This window comes from Bemisia tabaci, chromosome 3, assembly GCF_918797505.1.
Source record: "Bemisia tabaci chromosome 3, PGI_BMITA_v3".
NCBI lineage: Eukaryota > Metazoa > Arthropoda > Insecta > Hemiptera > Aleyrodidae > Bemisia > Bemisia tabaci.
This window is the reverse complement of record NC_092795.1, coordinates 10,802,572-10,825,874: the sequence shown is the minus strand read 5'-3', so window position 1 is coordinate 10,825,874 and position 23,303 is coordinate 10,802,572. Positions and strand designations below refer to the sequence as shown.

General features: G+C 40.7%; 2 protein-coding genes across 5 annotated transcripts in view; both read left to right on the top strand.

The window, feature by feature from the left end:
• Positions 1-16,295, top strand: part of LOC109044334 (uncharacterized) — a 62,364-nt gene extending 46,069 nt beyond the window's left edge. For all 3 annotated transcript variants that reach the window (XM_019062019.2, XM_019062014.2, XM_019062015.2), the window contains one exon: positions 15,470-16,295. In XM_019062019.2, coding sequence (XP_018917564.2) covers positions 15,470-15,682 — 213 coding nt within the window. In that variant the 3' untranslated portion in view covers positions 15,683-16,295. The remainder of the gene's footprint in view (positions 1-15,469) is intronic.
• Positions 16,296-21,719: 5,424 nt separating this feature from the next.
• The window catches only part of LOC109044370 (ras-related protein Rab-32), a 37,016-nt gene continuing 35,432 nt past the window's right edge, over positions 21,720-23,303 (top strand). Inside the window, exon 1 of one of the 2 annotated variants that reach the window (XM_072297744.1) lies at positions 21,720-22,216. In XM_072297744.1, coding sequence (XP_072153845.1) covers positions 22,090-22,216 — 127 coding nt within the window. In that variant the 5' untranslated portion in view covers positions 21,720-22,089. The remainder of the gene's footprint in view (positions 22,217-23,303) is intronic. The other variant, XM_019062077.2, reaches the window with a different exon arrangement.

Below are 23,303 nucleotides of genomic sequence, written 5' to 3'. Positions count from 1 at the left end.
AGTTAAAAACCTGGTTGAAACAACATAGCTTCGAGACAAAGCTACGGTATAGAATCGCGATAATCCACTTTTTGAATATCCGCGGTTTTTTTCGACGATGTTGCGTTGTAGGCCTCCGTTACTAACTGTAATAGCAAATCGGGTGGAATAATCAAGTGGTGCTGCTAAACATCATCATTCAGTATCAAAATGTCTTCCAGAAAATTATGTTCGCCAACATCATTTTTTCAAAGTAAACTTAGTCATTTTTTAATAATAATTGAGTGGCTTGAGAAACAAGGCTCCCAAGAGCAGTTTTTGAGAACATTGAGATATTAATTATCACAAGTGAAACTAGTCTTAATTCATATTCTATGATAAATTCGCTCCCAAATTCCAATATTCAAGCATCAAAAAGTCAGTTTGAACTTTGTCTCCGCCGTAAGGATCCGTGTAATTCCAAAACTTCAAACGCGTATTTTTCGACATAGCAAAAACTGCGCTTATGCACCTTGTACTCCAAGTTCCACACTTACATTCATGTCCAATATTTGACAACTGCTTCAATAGAAATCTTTCAAAACACGGTTTCTAATTAATTTTCTTGCGGTTTGATGATTGAGATTGATAGACAAATAAAATATTGGTTCGATGCTATTGAGAAATTCGAGATCACTGCTCAGCGTTTAAACCTCCCAAATTTTATCGGCAAGTCTCGATAGTGTTGTTGGCCCCTTTCCCTGTCTCGCCTCCCGCGAGGTAATTAATGTTCCGGCTAAGATTTCTGCTCCAGATAAAATCACGGCGCAGGGAGAGGTGGCGCTCACGAAAGCTAGCTACAGCAATGGGACGTGGGGTAAGTACGTGACGGAGAGCTTTGTACAAGAACAATGTTGACCCTTTCAGGTTGGACCGTCGAAACGCGCGGGCTCAGCGGGGAGGGGAGGGTCATAAAATGAATAAAATGTGCCAACGCGCAATGTTTAGGGTCCACTTCTCAGTAAAATTCGCACCGCTCGGTCGTTCTCGGAGCTCAGGGACGCTAAGTGAAATCCCTGTTGCTTGGCACGAATAATCTATAAACTAGGTTGGGAGCGGTGTTGCTCGACCGATCGGGACTGTTCGATATTCTGAATGGTCGCCGATGCCAAAACGTGTTTCACCGTTCTGGGACTGTTGGGGAATTGAATTAAAATCGCATCTGTCGCGATTTCGTAAAAATAAACTATATGAGGCCGGTGTCTACATCTTTGCAGGAAATAACTTTGAAGGCGCTTGGCGTCAAGCACGTATCCAAAGGGGGCGATTTTGGAGGGATGAGCCCCAAAAGCAACATAGAATGAAATTTAGGAAGAAGAGTATCCCCTCAAACCCCTCCCATTACCATGTTAGCCAGGCCCCAGGCCCCTTTCCTGCCGAACCAAATCTTTGCTGTGTATAGTTGGGGAGGAAGGACAATATTCTCACAAAAGTTTAAAGTAGAGTGATAATTGGACCGCTTTAAGCAGAAAGGAACTAAGCCACATCAGATATTCCCAAATTTAACTGGATAATTTATTTTTTTTTTACAAGAAAACGGTCGTGCGGATTGTTGTGCAATATTCAGTGAATTTCCTGCATAGTACGAGGGAAATTACTGATCTATTCAAAGGAGTCCCCAAACGTTCTCCTGAAAAAGATTGTACTGCCCAGTTAAAGTTGCCAAAAGCTGATGTGACTTGTTTCCTTTCTTCTAAACGCGGTCCAGTTACTTCCCCGTTCAAAATATGAGCATGAAAAGAAATCAGAAAACGTCTGAAATAGTTAGACTGATTTCGGCTGATTCCATCAAATTAGTCCACTGTTTGGTTGTATCACCGTGATGGGGCAGGGTTGCAATTTTTCATGAAAAATAAAATCTTGAAATTTAACGTGAATATTTCATGAAATTTCAGAAATTTATGAAAGAGATTGGAAAACAACGTTTTTCTCATGTTTCGCAAAATGTGGAAATTGTGACTTAAATCTTCTATTTTTGTGTGTTTTAGTGCGGATTGCATACTCTAGCCCCTGAAAAATATGAAATATTTCAAAGCCTCGTGAAATTTCATGAAATATTTCACAGAAATTTCCAATCTTTCATATTCTTCATTTCACGATTGCAACCCGGGATGGGGATCCCACTATTTCTTGAATCCAAGTCGCAACCCCACGTCCGCGTTAAATAGCAGCAATCAAACACTGTAAAAGTCACGAATCGACCTTTTTCGTCGATCGATAATAATAGTTTACAGTCATGCGGAAAAGGTCATTGTGTCGCTTAAAGTACCTACTCGTTAATAATGCAAAGTTAAAGATGCACAGACGTCGAGAGTGCAACTGCAAGACTGCTGCAACTGAGAGTGCAACTCCTAAGAATGAGTGTTTGATGAGCAAAGTGACAGGAGCGTTTGAATAGCTCGAAATAAAAGTAGATTTGAAGTCGCAATCGATAAGATTAAGATTGCATCGAGTGATTACATCGATGTTTATATGTATATCCTGCTTTAGAATATACTCTCTTGACATGCCACTTGAAACGAGTAAAATAATTGGAAAAATAGGCATCGCTCCGAGTGAATAAAGTAATTCGAATTAATTTCAGAGAGCTGAAACGTCGGTTTGTCGTATAAACTTGACGAAAGTCGCTCGTATGAAAAATTGTAGGCTCAAACAAAGAGTTTCTTTCCTTAAATTTTTTTGAATTATATACGATATATTATCAAAAAAAATATAGCCATCGAATCAAGCATGAAAATATGAAGAGCAGCGTTTCGACGGTAAAACTCCCAAATCACGTATCTCATTTGCGGTGTTTAAAAATCTCCGCTTCTGTTTTATTTTTTAAAAGGAGAAAAAATTGAGATCACCCCTTAAAGTTCTCTCCGAATCTGCCTCGCTCAGAGAAGAAAAATCACTGAAGTTTTCGAGAACGGGCGTTAAGTTGTTCACCATTTTGAGAGTAAATTGGACTATATTTTGCAATTTGGAACTATAAATTCTAGCCCGGTTTAAAAACGACGTATGTGCCATTAGTTTCCCTATGCACAAAAGTGTTTTTCCAGAAGAGCCAGAATTTATAGTTCCAAATTGCAAAATGCAATCCGATTTTGACAGGGAGTCTGCAATGTCGCAAACCGAGATACGTGGTTTGGTTGTTTCACCATCGACTTACTTACTTAGTGAGAGTCCATTCTTATCCGAGGATTTTCCATTCTCCTATCCTTGATGCATAATGTATTTCTTTGGTGATGTTTACTATAGAAATATAGAAAACTCGCAGAAGTTTTTGAGAATGGGCATTGAATAGTTCTCCATTTTAAAACTAAATTATGACAGGAAGCCTGCAACGTTGCAAACCGAGATACGTGGTTTGGTAGTTTCACCATCGACTTATTTCCTGAGTGAGAATCCATTTTTATCCGAGGATTTTCCATTCTCCTTTCCTTGATGCATAATATATTTCTCTCGTGATATTTACTCGTTCTATAAATATCCTGACATAATTATGACATTTCGAGTGGCCTGAACGAAGGGTTCATCCCCTATTGTGAGCCGTCAGTGACCCTCTTAAGTGCTGGATTCCAAGTCACCAAGCAGCACTTTCGGAGCTAGACCATGTGATTAATGAATAGACTGAGTCACACCATAAACGCTGTCCGAAGCCCATCAATCTTTCCGCGAGGAACGGAGCCGGGCCCTAGCTTTGCAACTAGTATGTAACAATGACGAGGCGAACAATTGAGTGGGGAAAAATCCCGAGGATCCGAGCCAAGAATTTTGAAAAATCGAGTTCGGCCAAATCGCTGCGCTCACGGCCGCTTATGAAGTCGCTTCTCCAGAGCGTTTCAGCTGAAAGTCTGCCAAGTTTCGACAATGATCTCTTGATGAGGTCGCATCAAAATGGGAAATTGTTTAATTTTAGTGAGCCCTGCGCAGTTTACGATGTGATGGACATAATGACAATGATCTCCTGAAGAGGTCATCAAAGTGAGTAATGGACCACTAGGCAAGGTACGAATTTAAGCATTCTGATACATGTTTTTTAACCAAAATTTCACGTAGAACACGATGCGCACAAAAAAAAAAAAATTACCGAAATCAACTCCTTATAAAGATATTTAATGATTCCTGATGCGTGAATTCAAACCACCTGCTCATCAAAACTCAATGCTCTGCGTGATTCACATCGCGCGCTGAACATTATCATTACAGTCTCTGCGATATAAAAATCTGGCAACCTCATTTTTGACGCTTTGGCTCAGGTACAGCAAATTGCTTGTAATTTGATCAACACATGGTGGGAAATGAACAGTGCTCGATTGAGAGGCTTGCCGAAACAGTTGTAGTGCGCGATTTGACTCGCGTAGAGCTTTGAGTTTCTTCTGAGCGGGCATTTCAAAATCTGCACGACCAATGTGAAATAAGAAGGTTAATACCTTCGTCAAGAGTTGGTTTCAGTAATTTTCGTTGCGCGAATCGTGTTCTACGTGAAATTCTGGTTAAGAAACATGTATCAGAATGCTCGATTTCGTGCCTTGTCTAGTGGTCCATTGTTTAATTTTAGGGAGCCCCGATCAGTCAACGATGTGATCAACAAATAAGATTCAATTGCACTACACTTTTTGCGATACGAAATTATTGTTTCTGAATCATTTCAAAAACAACCCACGTGCTATTATTTTCTCAACGCATATCGGCACTTTTATGAATGAGCCAAAACTGTTAGCTCCCAATTGCAAAATGTTGTCCTGTTAAGGCGAAAATAAGCGAATTTCAGCTTAACCGCAAGAGCTGTCTAAACATTATAAACATGGCGCTTTACTCTCGTGATTTTACATTTATTAGAGTAAAATTTTGACCAAATTTTGTAATAAGGAAGTACTAGCTCATTTGTGTCATCAATTTCTCTGTGCAGATAGGAATTTTGGTGCATAAGACAGAAACAGTAGTGCATAATTGCTAAATTTAGTTCAAATGCGCCTTTGTAAATTTTCCGGTTCATAACGGCGTTATCGATTGTTGCAACAGTGCTGGATACCATATTGACAGTGCAACTCCCACACCAAGTATCTTGTTTGCGGTATTTTAAAATTCCCACAGCTTAGTCCTTAAAAAAAATTAGCTACGAATTAGTCAGTTTAAACTTCCTTCATTTCGTTCGATCTGCAATATTTGTATCGCTGGTGAGATGTGATATTGGATCGAGGTAAAAAGTAACTCATGGCAACGGCGTTCTTCAAGATTCCTTCATTTTGTTGGGTAGCCAATCTGGTCGCCGGATAGTTGAAATAGTTGCTCGATGTCGAATCGAAGTGCCAAGGCCAACCGTTCTTAGAAAGAAAAGTTCGGGCACATGAAGCACAGTGTTTTACATTATCAATGCCGTATTGTTCGGTTCATTCAACTGTATTTTTGGTGCTAGAGCCGATGGCCTCGGTTTATGCAACCGAGCTTTCTCTATAGTTCGGGCTAGTTTTAAAGCTCACTGTCCGAACCGAGGTTGCAATTCCTAGAACCGAAAGTACAATTACTTGGATCGAATAGTGCGGCCGGTATAAAATCCCTGGTAAAAATTGGCAGTAGAATCTGCGTTCCAAAATACCATAGACCTACGGCCGGCTGTAAGATTTCCAATAGCTTCTATAGCCAGCTACACAATTTCTTTATAGCCTTTTATAGCCGATGGCGATTAAGCAACAGCCAGGCGATAAAGTGTATGCTAAACGTTACTAATTACGGATGCTAGGACTTAGTGAGTTTTTGGAATACTGCTCTCTTTTTGGGCCGTAGTATCTTGATTTATTTTGCGAGGAAAGCTCCGTACTTTTGATGGATGCCTGCCATTCTTAATATATTAGAGCGCCTTCAGTTTCGTATGATACTGTGCAATACCTACATACATACATAAAGTCGCGATTATAGCGCCGCCTCGCGCTCTGCGACGCCCAATCGCCATTGCCCCCTATCCTCCCAGAGATCATCAGGCAATTGGCACCTTCTGATCTCCTCCTCCACCCCTTGTCGCCAACCTTTCACAGGACGTCCACGCCGTCGCCTTCCGGGAGGAACCCAATCGAAGACCTGCTTGGGCAACCGATCATCTGCCATCCTTCGCACATGTCCATACCAGACCAACTGCTTGGACCTGATATCGTGCACGATGTCCTTTTCCACACCCATTATCTCGCGTACCCTTTCATTGCGGATACGCTCTCTTCTCGATATCCCAGCAGACCTTCGCCAAAAGTCCATCTCGGTTGCCCTAAGCATGTCTTCAGTTCTTTTCTTAAGTTGCCAGACCTCACTCCCGTAAGTTACGATACTCTTCACGATGACGTTGTAAATTTTCCTTTTGGTCTCCTTGGAGATACTCTGGTCCCAGAGAACCCCATTTAGCATCGCGATAGCTTTCCTGCCTTGCACATTCCGATCTTTAATGGCCCGATCCAAATTTCCGTCCTTAGTTAACCAAACTCCGAGATATTTATACTCTTCACAGTCCAGGATCTTCCGGCCATCCTCCAGTTCAATGCTTTGCTGATCACCACCGATAACCAACTTCTCCGTCTTAACCACATTTACTTCCATTCCCCACTTTCGGTATACTTCCACTAGCTTCCGCGTCATGTAATTCGCATCTTCTTCGTCCTGAGCTATTACCACCTGATCATCAGCAAAGCACAGAGTATAAAGGGTGCCATCTTCACGTAGCGGGACGCCCATTCCCGAACAGCATCTTTTCCATTCCTTTAAAACTTCTTCCAGGTACACTTTAAATAAGGTTGGCGACAAACAACACCCTTGTTTCAGTCCTTTAGTAATTAAAAACCCCAACGATAACTCCCCATGCGATTTAACCCTAGAGAAAGCCCCACCATAAAATTCCTTAATAGCACTAATTAGTCCCCCACTAAAACCCCTTTTGTTCAAGGCTTCCCAAAGTTTCATCAATGGCACACTATCGTAAGCTTTCTGGAGATCCACAAACACTAGATGTAATTCCTGGCCAACTCCCTTCTTTTTCTCTATGACGTGGATGATGGTAAATAAGTGATCAATCGTTGACCGACCGGCTCTGAAACCTGCTTGCTCTTCCGCTTCATGTTCTTTCCACTCCTCTTCAATTTTTGCTTTCAAGATTTTTCCATACACTTTGCTCAGGGTACCTGCAACCGACAGTCCTCTATAGTTATCACACTCATCTTTTCTACCCTTCTTCTTGTATATAGGTGACACCCAAGACTCTTTCCATTCTGTCGGTACCTTTCCACCGTCCAAGCAATCTTGCATCAGGTATCTCAACCGTTGAAACAGCTTGCAGGTTCCACACTTGATCAACTCAGCAGGGATATTTCCCGGACCTGGAGCTTTATCGTTCTTCAGCTCTCGTACGGCCTTTACCACTTCCTCCATATGGATCTCCAAGTTATGATTATCGTTAGTATACTCCAAGCTTACGCCTCCATCTTGAAATTCAGGTCGCCTTTCTGTCAGTAAATTTTTAAAATACCCCTCCAGTTTATCAATGGATATCGGAGATATTAAGTCACGCTTCATGTCCCTTCGCAGCCCTTTCAGCAACTTCCAGCTCTCAGTGCTTTTCCTTCCTCCTATGTACGTGTCTATTTTGTTACAGCTCCTCTCCCAAGATTCGTTCTTTTTCTTGGTTATGAGCCTTCGTACCTGCGTCTGAGCTTTTTTATACGCCTCTTTGTCTTCTGTTTTTTTAGAGGAAAGGAACTGATGATATTTTTTCCGTTTCTCCTGAATCTCCTTCTCAATTTCTTCGTCCCACCAGTAAGGTTTTTCGCTAACTTTCCTATCATCAGCGACACCAAGAGCTTCCATTGCTGCCGAGTGAATGCAATCCTTCAGGAACTGATACTGCTGTTCGGTATCACCGTCCCTTGATTCGCCCAACTTCTCATCCAAGCGCTTTCCATATAAAGCCCTTACACTTGGATGCTGCAAGCTGTCAATGTTATAGTTTACAAGCTTGACACGATCTTTTTGTTGGTGAACTTCTTCCTGTGCTTGCCTGGTCTCCTGGCTCCCTTTCACTGGGAAAGCTATTTTCGCCCCGAGGAAATAATGATCACTGCCGCAGGAAAGACCTCTCCACACTCTAACTTGCTGAATCTTCATTCCCGTGTCTTGTCTGACAACCACATAATCAATGATTGATTTCAATCCGCGAGTAGACTGAACCCAAGTAAATTTATGGATATCCTTGTGTTGGTAGAACCCATTGAGCACCTTCATGTCCCTTTGCTCACATACGTCAATGATACGGGCTCCGTTATCATTTAGTGCCGCCTCTCCGAAAGGGCCGACGATCTTACTTTTAATTTGACGTCCTATTCTACCATTGAGATCTCCCAACACAATGATTTCCCTCCTGGATCCAATCTTACCAATTTCCTCGTTCAATTCTTCGAAAAATTGGTCCTTCACTGCGACAGTGGAATCATCGTTGACTCCATACACTCCCAAAATGGTGATTTTATGGCCAAACACTGTCATATTCATCTTTATCATTCGGGGGTTAACAGCTTCCCATGTAGTGATGCACTTCCGTAGGCTCTTGCGAATAAGAATTGCAACACCCTGTTGAGCTCGCTGATCTTTTTCCACGCCACTATAAAACAAATCGTATTCCTTTACACTTACAGAGCCTTGTCCTTTCTTCTTCGTTTCTGTTAATACCGTGACATCAAATCCGCGACTCCCTATCTCCGATACCACTTCCGTCATTTTCGTAGAAATTCCTTGTACGTTCCATGTTCCAAAAACCATCATCCGTTTACGTAATTTTTTCCGATAAATCCGTTTATTTCCATTTGTACCGAGGCAATTGTTATTGGGTCTTTTAACAGTATTCCTTTTTCCGAGTATCGGGGAGTTAGCCCGATGACTCAACCCCCAACCTGGAGGACCGGGGTTTGATTTCGGAGTTTCCTCTCCTAGACAGGTTGCTTCCACTACAGCTGAGAGCCCTGTCTGCCCTTCCAATGGGTGGTTCATACGCCTTGAAGCCGGTGACCATCTCCACTACCCCATGAGGCAGGGGTTACCAGCTGGGGTCCGCAGGATTGCTAAACCTGTGACATCAGTCCCCCATACGGGACCTGTGCAATACCTCTGGTGTGAAATAGTTGCTTCAAGCGCCGCGGCACGCTGCGGTGCGGCAGGCGAGCAGCCAGCGCGAAACGCGCATTGGCGCCTACAAACCTAACTGGGATACTTCACGCGTTGCGCAATGCGTGAAGTATCCCTGTTAGGTTTGTAGGCGCCAGTGCGCCGCCGCTCCGCTTTGTGTTAGGCTCTAATATTTAATCTAGCGGAGTCAGCGTTATTCAACTCATGAGTTTGAAATGTTTGCACATCCTGTATGGATTATTCTCGTTTTAATTGATGAAAAAAAGTATGAATTAAAGGAAAATGTGAGTTTTGTAAATATTAAGGTGGTTCCGTATCAAACTTAATGATTTCCAAAGCACACGAATTTCTACACAGTGTCTTATAGGGTCATTCCATTGTAACGGGTGTGACAACAATTTAACTTTAAACAAGAATTTGAACTCTTTCTTGGGGTTTAATTAAAAAATGATCTGCAGCAGCAGAAAGAACTTTTTTTATTGATCATTTCAGTTTATCAGAAATTGTTTTTACTTTGTTCCATTCCTCAGAAAAAATTAAAAGGCATGCGTAACGGGTGTGACTGATTTTGGAAGTGAGTTTTTCCTCAGTGAGTGTAAAGTGGAAACTCAGCGAATTTTATCAATGTAAAAATCTGACTAAATTATATGATGAAGCCAAGGGTTTTTGCTTCAACTGCCGATGATCCGTTTTCGATTATCTGTTTTTCTTTCCTTGAAAAATGGGAAAGTTTGCGTAACGGGTGTGACGTAACGGGTGTGACAGATTGTCTCTCTGAGGTCCATCATTTCTGATAGAGTTTAAAAGTTAAAAAACTTGCTTTTCTTCTCATACTCTTATTGTAGGCAATCCTAATCAGTAAATCAATCAACAGTTTGACGCATTTTAATGTAGAACATGCCAAAACTACATTTTTCTACAAGGTGGCCCAGACCTACCGTTTGCGTCACGGGTGTGACGTAACGGGTGTGACAAATTGTCTCTCTGAGGTCCATCATTTTTGAGAGAGTTTAAAAGTTAAAAAACTTACTTTTCTCCTCATACTCTTATTGTAGGCAATCCTGAGCAGTAAATCAATCTGCAATATGACGCATTTTGATGTAGAACATGCCAAAACTACAATATTCTACAGGGTGGCCCAGACTTACCGTCCCAGGGCTTTTCTTCGGGTAACCCAGGATTCCCCTTTCGTCCCCGCGGTCCCACCATCGGCATCGGCACCTCGCATGGCCCAAATTAACCAAAAAAAAAACCCTGGCACGGTAGGTCTGGGCCTATAGTAAAGTGAAAATATTTCAATCAAATCGGAGAGAGTTCAACGAGTTCTATTTGAAGTCCTTTTGAGATAAGGTGTATTCACTTTAAGTACTGAAATATGGCAAAAAAGTTGGCTATCTCTCTCTTATTAGATGTATATATAACCTCTAATTATGCATATGAGTGTATTTCTTGTGATAACCGTATAGAAAAAATGGTGAGAAGTGAGGCAACATCAGTATAATTGAAGCCTCTTCTCATTGGTCACACCCGTAACGTGTCACACCCATTACGCATTTTTGCCCGTCAATTGTTGAGATAAAAATTCGGAAAAAATACTCCAAAGCTGTACTTGACTTGAAGACGTACGGAAAAAATTGGCATCTCAAAATGACATGAATTAAAATAGTTACATTAAAAAACCCATGTTTTGCGTAACGGGTGTGACAGTCAGTACACTAAGTTTTAAAAGTTACATATAATATACGGTAATTACTTTTAAAAATTGAAACTTTGCAGGAGCACATTGAATCAGTTTATTGACAACTCCCAGCATAACCTGAAACTTGGTTTTGGTGGGAACACCAGAAAACATTGCTACCAAACTGTCACTCTTTTTACAGTAGGATAAAGCTAAGCAACGGGGTTACAAAACACGTAAAAATTGCGAGAAAAAAAACAAAACGAAGGTAAACCACATATATTTCCAAGAACTAGGAGTATTAAGGAGTCCAAAAATAAATATCGTTGGGTCATTTGGAGGGGGAAAAAAAATACCCCCCGGACTACCTAGGCGTGGAATGACCCTATAGCCTTTTATAATCGATGGCGAAAAGGCAACAGCCAGGCGATAGAGTGTGAAGCCCGACGATAGGAACTATGGCCCGGCTGCATAATTTTTTATCGCTTCGTATAGCCCGGCCGTATGATTTTCTCCGCATTCTACAGCCAGCTATATGATTTTCTGTAGCCTTCTTTAGCCGGCTAGAAGAATTCCTATGTTATTTTGAAACGCAGCTCTTATCGCCAATTTTTACCATGGATTCTGTACTTTATATGATTAAACTTCTTTTTTTCTTGGCCTCGGCATTTTGCTTCGACATCCAGCAAACATTTCAACTCATATCGGCGACCAAATTGCATACCTAAAGAAATGAAGGAATTTCAAAGAACACCGTTGCTATGAGTAGGCTTGAACACCTACTACGCCTTACCAGAAAGCAAACTGCGTAACGAGGAACTTGGAAGTGCCACACTCTACGGCGTCTCCTTGGGATTAGCATAGGTGGATAAAGGAGGGGGGTAAGGGGTGCAGGAGTGCTCCCCCCCGCGTTTGCCAGAAAAAAGGAGGAAGGAAAGTAGATGAAAGAAAGGAGGAAGGAACGGAGGAAAGAAGAAGAAAAGACGCTTATATTTTGTAATTGTTTATGACAAAATTGACTCAAACTACATATAGATAGGTACTTCGAAAGTTCAAACATTTTCCGGGAAGAGGCCCCTCGACCGCCCCTTACGCCCCCCACTCCGAGGTGTGTAGATCTGCCTATGAGGGTTAGGTTGTGGGTTAAAGTTTCAGTCTAACGTACTCATATCCGGAAAAATTATCGGCACACGCGCAAATAGAGGTCTATTTAAATAAATGGAGGGAAACGATGCACTCACACGCTCCACGGGGGGCTGAGTCGACAACACGGCTCATTAATGCATTTTTCCTGCCAACCATAACCGCCACCACCCCCGCTCCGGGAAAGGAACGCTGCGATTGGAGAGGCTCCCCCTTCCCGCTCCCAACCCATTTTCCTCGTCAAAAATGCCGACGATCGTAAAACTACGAGAGATTTATTATCAAAATAAGTGTCACTTTAAGCTTCAATTGATTCTCTCCTCAAAGGGTTCCAGCTCCCGCTCCGCCGATTATAATACCCCGCTCCTTCCCACCCCCCACCCCGCCTGCCCCCTGCACTAACCTATTCTTGTTAAAGGCTCGGAAGCTTTTTGCGCTTTTTTCATACGCCTTTGCATGCTTTTGTTTCGCGCTCCGCTCCTTGCATGCAGCAGCAGTTGCCGAATGTGCGGAATTCTTAGATTTTTTCGCCTTGCATGTTCTGCCGTGATAGCGAAGAGAGCCGTAAGTGCAAAATTTTCGAAATCGAGTTTTCTTCAAAATTCGTCTAAACTCTTTTAGATGAAATTTCTTAGACAGCTAAAACAGCGAAGTTCATCCTAATTTAATGAAAATAAGACGTATGAGAAAGCCGTAAGTGCACAAAAAATGACATAGTTTTTTCAAGACAGCCGCAGGTGCATGAGAGCCAATGAAAACAGTGCTTTCCAGTAAGGTGCCGCCCTCTTCTGCCGATTTCTAACCTGAAAATGTGTTTGTTGTGCGTCCAAAACGCAACCACGAAAGCATGCAGAAGATACCACTTACGGCTGTCTTGTCTAACAATAACCTAGCATGAAAATGAAAAATACCCTTTTTATGTAATGGAAATAAGATCAGTCGATTTTTAATCATCCATACGATTTCTAGGAGTCTTCCGGACGATTAGTGGCAATTTGACAAAGAACGGAGGCCTCTTTCCGTAAAATGTTCTTGTCAGAAGCTTCTGAGCCCGTTTTCTCAAAACTTCATTTTTGCACTTACGGCTCTCTTCGCTATCACGGCAGTGTTGTGAACTCCGTGCCCGGATAAAATTTTTTATACAGGGTGTCCTAAAGTTAAACTGTTAGACTGCTGAAGCGGATCCGATGATTCAAAATGAGACTCATTTCTTCCATAAACACTGGAAAAAATATTCCGGCCGTTGAAGCAGTATATTCATGGGCTATTCAGACGTACTCTCCTTGTTCCGGGCTCAGAGGTCGAAAGTTCCGGGTGGAGCACCCGAGGCAGTCGAAGCGATGGCTCCAGTGCCCGGAACTTTCGGTCTCTGAACCCGGAACGAACGGTACGTCTATATAGCTTGTAACTCTTTTTTCAGTGAATTTTTTTTAAAATGTGGCTGTAGTCGAAGTTAAGGCTCCCCAAATTTTTTTTTGGAACGTGGGAGTTTTTTTTTTCTGAGTTACTGTGACGGTTTTGAACTTATAGTTACGGATAATAGCTATTTCAAATGATTTTTGGCTCTAACTTTATCCATAGCCCCAAGCCCCATAATTAAATTGGGATTTCGGGTGTCAAATGGAGCGAAAAGCTGCTCTGTGTGTATTTTGGTATATGTTTCACTCTGAAATCTATATATAGCGCTTAAGGAACATGAGTGATATGAACGCGGGGCAGAATCTACTCTTTCTACGGAGCAATTTGTACGCTCTTGGAGCGAATTCCACGTTGCACTCATATCACTCGAATTCTTTGGGCGCTTTTGCAGACTCCACGGTGAGACATACAACGTTGTTTACCCTAAAAAAGCCGAAATATCATGACATCTACCTTTAATTTGAGATATCGATTTTCTGAGGTCATGGATGAATTCAGCTTTGAAACATCAAAGGGAATTTCTTGATCTTGGGAATTATGGTCCAGAATTCTCTACAAAATTGAGGACTATGACGATTTTCCCAAAAGTTCGGAGGCTACTCTTCCAGCTGGGGGCACTTTTGGAAAAGAAAACTTCATAGATGAAAAAAGTCGTGTTTTGAGGCTATAGGAAAAGCTCATGTAGTCATGGCGCTTTAAATCTGGGACACCTTGAATCATGGAGGCAGTAGACAATGTACAAACTAAAACACTCTGTTATTCCTTCCCTCTTCAAAATGTTACGTGCAACACTTTTCCGCGAAACTCCAAAAGAAAACACATATAATCGTTTATAATGGACATTCAGTTAAAAAAGAAAAACGACAAAAGTCGCATTTTTATGATTTGTATCGGAATTTATCGCTTCGTTTTTTATGTATTTTTTTTTTTAAATGTATAATGGAGGGATCTTGTGAGAATGGCAACAATAGGGGTGAGGTTACCGTGCCTCGGGGGGAGGAGCAGCTTTTGCTCTCATCGCTGTGAACGAAATCCGTAGCTCTCGTTAATTTGTCGCTGTTGTTCGCGGGATCACTGAATCCGAATCTAAATCCGTCTTGATTTGTGTTTACTTTCCCATGTAAAGAACGGTTTTTATTCATCGTAAAGATACGATCTGGCTAGGGATCGTTGCTACTGACTCCACTCAGTGTTACCTCTCTCGCATTTACGAGCGAATTTCTAACAGTATGTTATGGACTGGAAAAAGAAAATGGCGCACAGGAATACTTTTACGGTAGATTTGCTAGTAATTGTTGATGCTAATAACCTCAGCATTTCTTTGTAATAGGGGTTCCCGACGGCAAATCCACTGATGCTACAATCACTAATCGTAACTTACTGTCGACATTTGACTCTTAATCTTATCGTGCAAACAACTATATGTCTCTTTTTTGAAGTTAAAATAAAACCAGCTCGGAAATGCGTTTTTCGCTCAAAATCTGGGCAAATTTATATTTGATAAGAGCAAGGGTAGAACTAGTAACTTTTTGTAGGGGAGCTGAAGGGCACCTCATCAAGTCTGAGGACACTCATTGGCGGATTCAGCAAATTGGCAATATAGTCTTTTCTCCATTTAAACCTATAGAAATATATCGATTCATGGAGGGGCCAGGTGTTCCGATCAGAATCGATTATTTAGCATAGGTTTAAATGGCGAAAATCTGGTGTTACCAAATTCCTGGATCCGCCTCTGATGACACTATAAAACACCCTACCAAGAGAGATTTTTGAGAGACCCCTAGCTGCACAGGTGGGTCTGGAGAATTTCCTTGGCCCCAAAGGGACTCGTCACGGGATATTTTTTGACCCATTCTCACCGAAAAATTGATTTAAATTATAATTTTAAAGAGGGACAATATGTTACGTAATTATTATTTATTAAAATTTCTCACATTTCGCCGCTCCTTAGTTCTAACCACGGATGAGATTAATATTCCAAATGCATAAATTTGAATGGAACTGGCCTGATGCTTGACTTTGCTACTGTTGGAGGTGACCAGTTTTTTTTCATGATTTCACATGTTTCAGGTGGAGATGAACGGCGTGTTCGACGATCCGTTCCTGAGCGTGCTGCTCAACTCGATGGCCAACGACGTGGGCACGAGGTTCCTGAACGAGCGGAAACCTCTCATCAAAAAGATGATCCGGGAGCAAATGAACGCATTTCTCAGCCAGGTCGTCGTCAGCCAGATGGTTCCGCAAGCACCCTTCGTTGCCAAAAGATCCGGCAGATATTTCTGATCAACCTCAATCGCTCTACAGGTCAAACGTGTAGACTATTGGACATTCAAGAGCCCTCGTCCAAAGGCAGAATTTGAGGAGTGGAAATTCAAGACCTGGCAAGGGTCATCAGGTACTTGTCGAAGTTGTGCAACTGATTGTTTCATTTAACATAAATCGAGATACCTAGAAATCACCATTCTTGTGTTGAAAATATGGTCAATTTTAAGGGGAAACTCCCTTGAAAAGTTCATGTAGCGAGGGCGTTCAGAGTCTTTAACAGTGAGGAGCACCCTTCACAATGTTAGCAACACCTAATGACGCTTACCAGGTTTTTGATTTCTGCTCCTCAAGTTCTCAAAGCTGTTCACCGGCTTTATTTATTTCATTCATTACTGTACATATCATCTCATGTTTTTCATGGCTGTCGAATATAAGCAAAATCACTTGAAAATGATACTTGTGATGGTTGCCTCGATTTTTTATCACTTTTTTATACTAACCAGGAAAATATTTTTATTCGCTTCTGATGTGTGTGTTTCTCTTTCGATGCCTTTTTTGAAGTGTAAATAAAGTAAGATACATCATCAACTGTGTCACTATCATATATAAAGACATTTATTTTTGTAATTTACGTAAGTTCATCAACAGTTATTTTTTTTAATTTTTAGCATCATGAATAATAATGCTCAACCTTCATTATCCTTAAAAAAGTAGATCCTGCCGCAGTAAAGTGAACGGGTTTGTTGCACGCAAGAGACACATCCATTCTTACACATTTTTACATCACATTATCTTTTTTTTTGGAAAAATAGTCACTGGAATACCTCGAGAAAGTCCATGGCTTTTCTGTTCTGTTAGCAGAATATTCTGTACAGATTTCAAGCTAAAAACTGACTTGTTTCTCGACGAGAAAATTGATTAGAAGCGAACATTTCGAAACGTCGTAATGAACATGGGTGGTTTTGCACACGAAACAAAAAACTTCGTGCATGAGACCCGAAGTTGAGGTCCAGCTGCCGAAGTTCGGGCCAGATATCTAAAGTACTTCCGTATTTACCGAAGGGTTCGGGTAAGACATCTGAAGTACTCCGGTACAGACCTAAGTGCCTCGATGTGTGACCCGAACTTCGGCAGCTGGACCTCAAGTTTTCGGATGCGTGATCCAAAAACTTCAGAGATCCATATGACCTCAACTTCGGGTCTCATGCACGAAATTTTTCTCTCCGCGCACTTTGACCAAAAACTTGTAAAAGTGCGAGATAGCATTCTCACGTAAAAAAGGAGAAGGGTCTCCGATAACTTGGACATTTTAACTCTTTTTTTTTAAAGAGTTTTCTCTTTGAAATTTAAAAGTGTTTTCATTTTGTTTGACAGCCAATGCTACTTAGATAAGCAAAGGTGGACCGAGCTTACGCTGATACTTGGCGACCCCGACCCTAGCGAAGAAAGGACACGACTAATTAAGTGAGAAACACAGTATGACTCGCTCCGTGCCACCCGGGGAGGGGTGAGATGGGGTTGCAAGAGAGTCCTGAGGGATGAGAAAAAACTCTGCTTGTAATTTGCCCGGGCCAATTAGTCGCGACACGCTCGGCTCGTCTGTTGCCACAGCCGTGGAAAATTTCTCGGAAAAATGCAAGAAACAAATCAAGAAAATCCATAGCTGGACGCTTTAGAACCAAAAGAAATCTTAAGCTTTCCATCGTAGCTGCGATGGAGGTGTCATCTTGTTTCAACTTTGGGCGTCAGTGTATAAAACACAGTTATGGATCCAATCAAACGACTGCAAGCAACTATTAGTGCTCCTGAGCCACTCACATTGCCTAATCCCGCTATTGAAGGCGAGCTGGTCTTGATAAGTGTGAAAATCTGTATCAGACCTCAAAACAAGACTCAACACCAATGTTTTTTGTTTGTTTTTTCCATCAAAATCTCATGTAGAACTATTGAGCACGTTGAAAATGTTCAAGTCCACTCATTGACTAGAAATTGGTTTTTACTCATCTGTTGACTGAAACGTCCTACTTGCCAAAAATCAAAATGAACCTTGATAATAAAGCCTGTTATATACCTACGTATGTACAGTGCCTGTGAAACTCACGTTTCATTACTAATTTCTTAACAAACAAAACCATGCAATAACTAAGATGCTTATACATACACATAACGTTCAATAAGTCCTGATTGCCACAAAATACTAATACCTACGGGGGCTCTAAGACGTACATAGATATACATTATGTATAGATGGCTGCCCCAAAGTAGCACTGATCGCGATAAGTTGCGATTTGATCAGAGAAAGTGCCGCAATTTTATCAACGTCGATGTATGCAATATTATCGGATAATAAATTGCAATTTTATCGCATGAATTTGCAATAAAACCCCAATTTTATGAGATAAAATCGCGACAAGATTGAAGATAATCGCTCGGATGTTGATGATCCTAGCGAGATTATCGGAAAAAAATCGTAATGAAATCGAACTTAAATTTTAAATTATTGCGATTTATCCGCTGGAAAATGCTACTTGGGGTCTGTTGCGCAATGCCATCCAATGTACCTATAGGTATGTGCAGGGATTTAGAGTCGTTTCTCAAGTCATTGCTCTCAACAAATTTCACTCGAAAATTGCTCCGGCTATCATATTTAAGTCAATTAGCTCTCTCAAAAGGAATCTCGTGAGGAGTCTCAAGTGGCTGCAATTGTAAGAATCTACTTAAAATTTTGTCTTGAATTCAGAGATTAGGATTATATACATGATTCACGAGTGATTGTGCACACGATTTTTTGAGCGTTATGCTCAAACTTAAGTCATTCAATTTTTTAAGTGCTATCAGTGGTAAAGCAATATTTTGGCGGTGGGAGGGGGAGGTTGGCAGATAAGATGCTCGTGAGATATCTGTTTCGAACCGTGTATCCTAATGTATATTGAAGAGACAACTTGGACTAATCATGTTGAAAAGAACTGTGGACAGACGAGGTACATTAAAACTACAATGAATAAGAACGCAAATATTGTGTACATAGTTCTTTGTGGTTAAATTAATTTTTAGACGGTCAGTTTTAGCATAAATACGACCATTCGCCCCCCTCCCTAAGTGCACACATTATCTAAGGGTCCGTTCATGAGATACGTAACGCTATATTTTAAAATTTTTGACTCCCACTCCCGGCTTCCTCGTAGCGCTTTGGTAACGTCGTTCCCTGTCTCTTCACATGTATAAAAACAAAATTGCGTAACGCTTATTTCCTCTACCCCCCTCTTTCTAATAGAGTTTTACGTAGTTTATGAGCGGTCCCTAAACTCATAAACTCTCCACTCGTGTCTCTTCAATATTCTACGAGCCCTTTGAATGGAGCCCTTAAACATTCACGGGCCATCATTCGTCTACTCAAACCAGGAATCGAATGTTTTCTTGAGAGAATATGTTTCTCTATAGCTCAAGAAAAGCAAATGCCCATCTTACCAGAACCCTCTGAAGGTCTGCTACGTTTCTACATGTGTATTTCCTAAATTAACCTCAGCCCATGCAAAAAATATTAATTTACAATGACGTCAAAATATTTTGCCGTAAATAAACTGACAGCCTTGCTTCGAGCCTCATGAAACCGTGCAGTATCCATGAGCTCTGCCATGCTAACGAAGAATGACGTATGAACCTTAGGGCGTCGCAAAATTTCCTTCGATAAAATACGACTTTATTGAGAAAGTTATGAATATTTTTCTTTCAGGTTTGCAGACAATAATGTTCGCACTTTCATCTAAAATGTCCTGAAATTCTCAAGTACAAATATACATAACTTTCTTACAGATTAAACACTTTATCGGTGGAAATTTGGCGACTCTCGAATGTTCATACGGCGTTCTTCCTCAACACGGCAGAGCAATCCTAACTATTATTTAATTGCGACGCTATTCCCAACTTGATGACTTCCAAACCTCAGGGTGCCGCGTTTTACTCCATCTAAAGGTTTCAGTCGCGCCGACGGAGAATTCAAAGCTTGATTGGACTTATTTGTCGTTCCCTTTGAGCACCTTAATGCTGTAATGAAATGTGGGTAGCAAAGCCTCGGAAGGTTTTTCTCCGTTTTCAGCCGCCAAACCTAAAATTAATTTCCTTGGGGGACTCAAAAGAAAATGAATTACAGGTCTAAAAAGGGGTTTCGTATTGAATTTTAGACAAAATCGTCCGACGCATTTCGTGATGACGGCTATTCATAGCTTTTTATAGGCGGGAAAGGGAACGCAGGGGGGAGGGCTGGCATAATTATTTTTTACTTTTACCATCCTTCAATAAGGTCTGCTTCAACTTTACACAACGGATACTTCCAATTTTCAAACACTAATTAATAATTTGTAGGTTTTTTCACAGACTTGATGAAAAATTGACTGGATCGCACATATACCTCGCATCATGGATCTTGGGATTTTTTTACCTCCTCAGGAACCTCCTTTGTGGCACGTGGATGAATTGAATTCGAGCAACTATTTTAACGCTCCGGTGGTCAAATTGCATATCCAACGAAATGAAGGATCTTCAAGTGTCGTCGTGATAGGTAGCAGAGCAGTAATGTAATGGACTGTTAGACTGAGTAAAAATTGGAAAATGACTTGAAATTCCTAATTTAGATTCCATGCAAATCAAGTGAAATAACATATTGCTAAAAACCAAAATTACATGACAAATAACAAATCAGAGTGCACATTCGCCTTAAATTTTTTCTAAGAAAAACTGGATCTTCCTTAAAAAAGAAAATATTTAGCTTTGCTTATGCTTGGACCGAGGCCTCCATAACAAGTTTGTCTTGAGGCCGAGCCATCATCCAAAATCCTGCGATGCCATGGTTTCGAAATTGACCCGCACAATTCGAATCTTTACACGACGATGAAAATTTTTGGCCACAATTTTAGTAACTAATGCGTGAAATCAGAAAATAATTCAGCGATTTTTCCAGACAAGCACGCGCAATAAAGTTTCCTGGTGAAAGTCAATTTTTGAGCGAAAATTTAGCAACTTTGAGCAGTTCTTCTCTCTGGAAAACGACGATTTATTGAGGCCAATTTAATCAACTGCGAGGTTTGGAGGACAAGGCGCAAAAGTGCAGTTTTTGAAAAAATTAAATTATTGATGATTTCAAGTAAAGCTAGTCTTAATTCATATTCCGTAAAAAATTCGCTCCCAAATTCAAATTTTTAAGCATCAAAAAGTGAGTTCGAACTTACTTTTCGCCGTAAGGATCCATGTAATTTCGAAACTTCAAACACTTATTCCTAGCAAAAACTGCACTCATACGCCTTGTGGTTAAAAGCCTCTCGTAAAATGAAACTTTTAAAGCTATATTAAGAAATTTCAGGATTTGTACGGCACACTTCACGGTTCAGATGATATTCTTGGTCCTGATGCGACATTTTGGAACTGCAAGTCTGAATCTTTGGTTAAACTTTAACAGGTACCCAGAGTATTTGTCACATTTTAACCATGCATGGAATAAATCTGTAACGAGAAGTGATAAAACCGGGCCTCATTAAAATTAATCGAATAAATACCTACTCTTGACGGTACCACGTAGATTTCCCCTTAGTTGATGGTTGAACTTTTGGCTCGTATTATCAAAAAAATATAAACGAATATCACTACGACGCACAATGGATCGAGCCACTCAGAAAGGTCGGACATAAAATTTTTGACGAAAACTGCAAATGTTTATGTTTCTTTCGACACATATTAAATTTTAAAGGGTGCCTTTAGCAGAAAATTCCACAAGGAAACCAAAAAAGCCGCTTTCAGAACTTCAAAAGTTTGTATATACGGAGTTACAAGCTCCTAAAGTTTCCAAATTTTGTTCGACTTTTTCTATTGACTCCATCCACTGTGTGACGTGAGAAATTTCGAAGAGGTGACAATGTAGTAGGTTAATTGACCACCGTATTGTACCTACGTAGTACTCATCGTAAACATCGCCGCATCATTACATTACCTAACACGGCGTAACCATGTAAAGTTCAAACTGGGAAGTGATCTCGAATCTCGACTCGATCCCACCTCCTCAGACCCGTGAGTGATAATCTCAAAAATAACCGACAGCCAACAAGTGAACGAAAGCCGATAAACCTGGCCGACGATAACACCGCTTGTCTGATTGTTATTACCGTAACGGAAGCCCGCATTTCGAATGTCAACAAACACACGCAGTCTTGATCTCCTCCACGCTGCGGTCCCTATACAACGAGGAAAAGTTAGGTTAACTGCGTATCGTGCTGTCATATGTCCTCTCTTGAAACAAGAATCCCGAACTTACGCGGTGGTAGAAAGTTTCGCGCGGTCTCTGAAAAGGACAATTGTGTTTAAAAAGAGAATAGTGCATCATTTTATTCTCTCGAGTGAAAAAAAACGTGTGTTAGAGTAAAGTGAACTTGCGGAGAATGCCCGCTCTGTATAACAGGGATATTCCGTACTGTGATGACTTTTATGAGTTCGACTACATCAAATATCCCACCGAGGTGAAAACTGTGACTTTCAAGTTTTTAGTCATCGGGGACTATGGCGTTGGTAAGTTACCAAATCCTTACTCTAATCTATTTTTAAAACTTTTGTGACCATTCCTGACAGAAGAAAGTTTTAAGTCCATAATTTTATTCGTCAAAGGCGGGAAAAAATACGACTAAGTTCATCACAAACGCAAGGGAGGGAAAAAATGGTGGTTGCCTTTAAATTTTTTCCATACAATTTTTTTAAAAAAGAGAATCAATGGCAATTAGCTACTGTGTGATAGTGTTATGAGCTAGAAGACCGGTTGGGTCTATCAAACTAAAGAATCATGCCGCCACACATCAGATAATGACCATTTAGGAATGATAAATAACCATGGATCTGGTCATCGCAATTCCTTTTTGCCGTACGAATTCCCATCGAAGTGTCACCATAGAAAAATAATGATCGGAATGAATGTTCAGAGGAGTTGTGTGGTTTAGTCTATTTGAGACCTTTCAAAACATGCTATAATTTTACATCACCCTGTACAGATCACTCTTCAATTAATGCTTAAAATAAAGAAGTCGAAAACTTACAACGTCGCAAAATTCTCAATATCTTCTTGGGCGTTGGCTTTCGAAACTTTTCCTCGTTACATAATCAAACGAATATGCAATGCATCAGTTGATTCTCTGCAAAAAAAAAAAAATTCTCACGAAAACTTTATCGTAGTGATAAGATTTTAAAATCACGTGTTTCTACTCGCTTGACCTTAAGACTCGTAGCGCTAAAAAGCCACAAAATTTCTGATTGCGCAAAAATATTCTGCCCACATCAGAAATTTCAGCTCGCCATTTTGCATACCAAACATTCCACCATCAAAGAATAAGAAAACCAAATTGCAGTTACCTAAAAAATAATTCCTGGGTGGAAGAAAATTTAATTTTTTGACGACAGAATGGCAGTGAAATGTAGCTTTTGCGGAAAATGGAAACCTACCTCTTCGATATCATTGGCTTTCCTCAATTTTGTATAGTCATTCTTGCATCGTCTATTCATCTGATTTTGACACATTTTGGAACATTAATGATTCAGAATTGGACGCATCAATGTCACAAAGAATTGTGTGGAAATAAATTGAATCGAAAGGAACTAAATAAATTGA